Source organism: Monopterus albus, unplaced genomic scaffold (genome assembly GCF_001952655.1).
Source record: "Monopterus albus unplaced genomic scaffold, M_albus_1.0 scaffold519.1, whole genome shotgun sequence".
Lineage (NCBI taxonomy): Eukaryota > Metazoa > Chordata > Actinopteri > Synbranchiformes > Synbranchidae > Monopterus > Monopterus albus.
In genome coordinates, this window is record NW_018128399.1 from 30,154 (window position 1) to 31,892 (window position 1,739).

At 38.5% G+C, this 1,739-nt stretch overlaps 1 protein-coding gene across 1 annotated transcript; it reads left to right on the forward strand.

The window, feature by feature from the left end:
• Positions 1-273: 273 nt before the first annotated feature.
• Positions 274-1,297, forward strand: LOC109952936 (trace amine-associated receptor 13c-like). Its single transcript, XM_020588264.1, has 2 exons — positions 274-356; positions 499-1,297. Exons 1-2 carry the CDS (start codon positions 274-276, stop codon positions 1,295-1,297), a joined length of 882 nt encoding a protein of 293 aa, XP_020443920.1.
• The last annotated feature ends 442 nt before the right edge of the window (positions 1,298-1,739 follow it).

The window sequence follows — 1,739 nt, forward strand, 5'->3', positions numbered from 1 at the left end:
ACCAAAGTCATCATCATCATTTAAAAAGATGAATACAGAGAGCATAGTACTGTACTTTTCTCTACACAGAGAAAAACAGCAGCAGAGGTGAGGAGGGGTGGGAGGTGAGGAAACCGATAAATCAGCTGTATGACTGGAAGCATTGGTCAAAAAGCTGCCAGACTTTGGCAGCTTCTCCTTGCGATGGAGACCTTTGAGGGAACCGAGCTCTGCTTTCCACAGCTCCTCAACACCTCTTGTTTGAAGACAACACATACTGACTTTAAGACCATGATGACTTACATTCAAGTCTTCTCCATCTCTCCACTCACTGCATTTCTCAATCTGCTTGTTATCATCTCTATCTCCCACTTCAAGTACCCATAGATTTAATTAATCTATGAAAATTGTACATACTTATAAAAAGTCAACAGATAAAATAAATAATCATGTGATTGAATAATGCTAACTTTTGTTTGGTCTTTTTCTTTTCTTTTTTTTTTTGGTCTTCCTTTCCAGGCAGCTCCACACTCCCACCAACTTTCTCATTGTCTCTCTGGCTGTCTCCGATTTCTTCATCGGCCTTATGCCATTGTTTCAGTTTATGCTGATCGACGGTTGTTGGTACCTTGGTGACATCATGTGTACTTTGTATCAGTACCTAGACTACATAATTTGCTCTGCTTCAGTAGGAACCATGGTGCTTATATCTATTGACCGCTATGTGGCTATTTGTTACCCTCTGCATTATTCCACCAAAATCACACTAAGAAGAATTCAGATCTACATTTGTTTGTGTTGGATATTTTCTGTATTATTTCAAAGTATAGTTGTGAAGGATGTCCTAGAACAACCAGGCAGGTATAACACCTGTTTTGGACAGTGTATCTTTTTAAATAACTACATTACTGGAATTGTAGATTTTATTTTTTCTTTCATTGCTCCCATTACTCTTATTGTAGTTCTTTATATGAGAGTATTTGTGGTGGCTGTTTCTCAGGCTCATGCCATGAGGTCTCACATTGGTTCAAAGAAAGTATCAGCTAAAAAGTCTGAGCTGAAAGCAGCCAGGACTCTTGGTGTTGTTGTAGTTGTGTTTTTAATATGTCTCTGCCCATATTATTGTGTTGCTCTTACAGGCCAAGATAACTTGATCGATGCTTCATCTGCTACAATTGTAATGAATGTGTATGATTTAAATGCATGTCTAAATCCTGTGATCTATGCCTTCTTTTACCCCTGGTTTAGAAAATCAGTTAAACTCATTGTTACACTTAAGACACTGCAGCCTGGCTCCTGTGAGACCAACATGCTGTAGAGAGATTTGAAAATATAGTTTTTCATGGTGAAAAGTGACTGTTTTAAGCAGAGGTAAGGCAGGTACAAACTACTTTAAATAGTTGGTATCTGTCATCAATGCACCACTTTTATGTTAAAGAGGATAAAAGAAAACACTGCAGTAACACCCTGATACTGAGAGCAGACTACCTGCAGCATGTATGAGGAATCTGTTCTGGGGATTTACACTGGCTAACATCATCAACCTGCTGCTGTTTGTTTTGTGACCCTGCAGTTCATTTACTCACACTGCTGTGTAAGAATCACATATGAGTAAAAGGTACTTATGTTTCATCCACATCAAAATGTGATCCACACCAGAATCATTTAGAACAATACAGGTACAACAGTAACTGTGTAAGTGTGCCCTCTGCTCAGATCATGTAGTAGTCAGTCTTTGGATTTAACAAAGAAAGCCCATA

Coding starts and splice junctions, on each gene's coding strand:
- LOC109952936 (XM_020588264.1), top strand. CDS start 274: ATGACTTACATTCAAGTCTTCTCCATCTCTCCACTCACTGCATTTCTC. Junction 357..498: donor ATCTCTATCTCCCACTTCAA/GTACCCATAGAT, acceptor CTTCCTTTCCAG/GCAGCTCCACACTCCCACCA.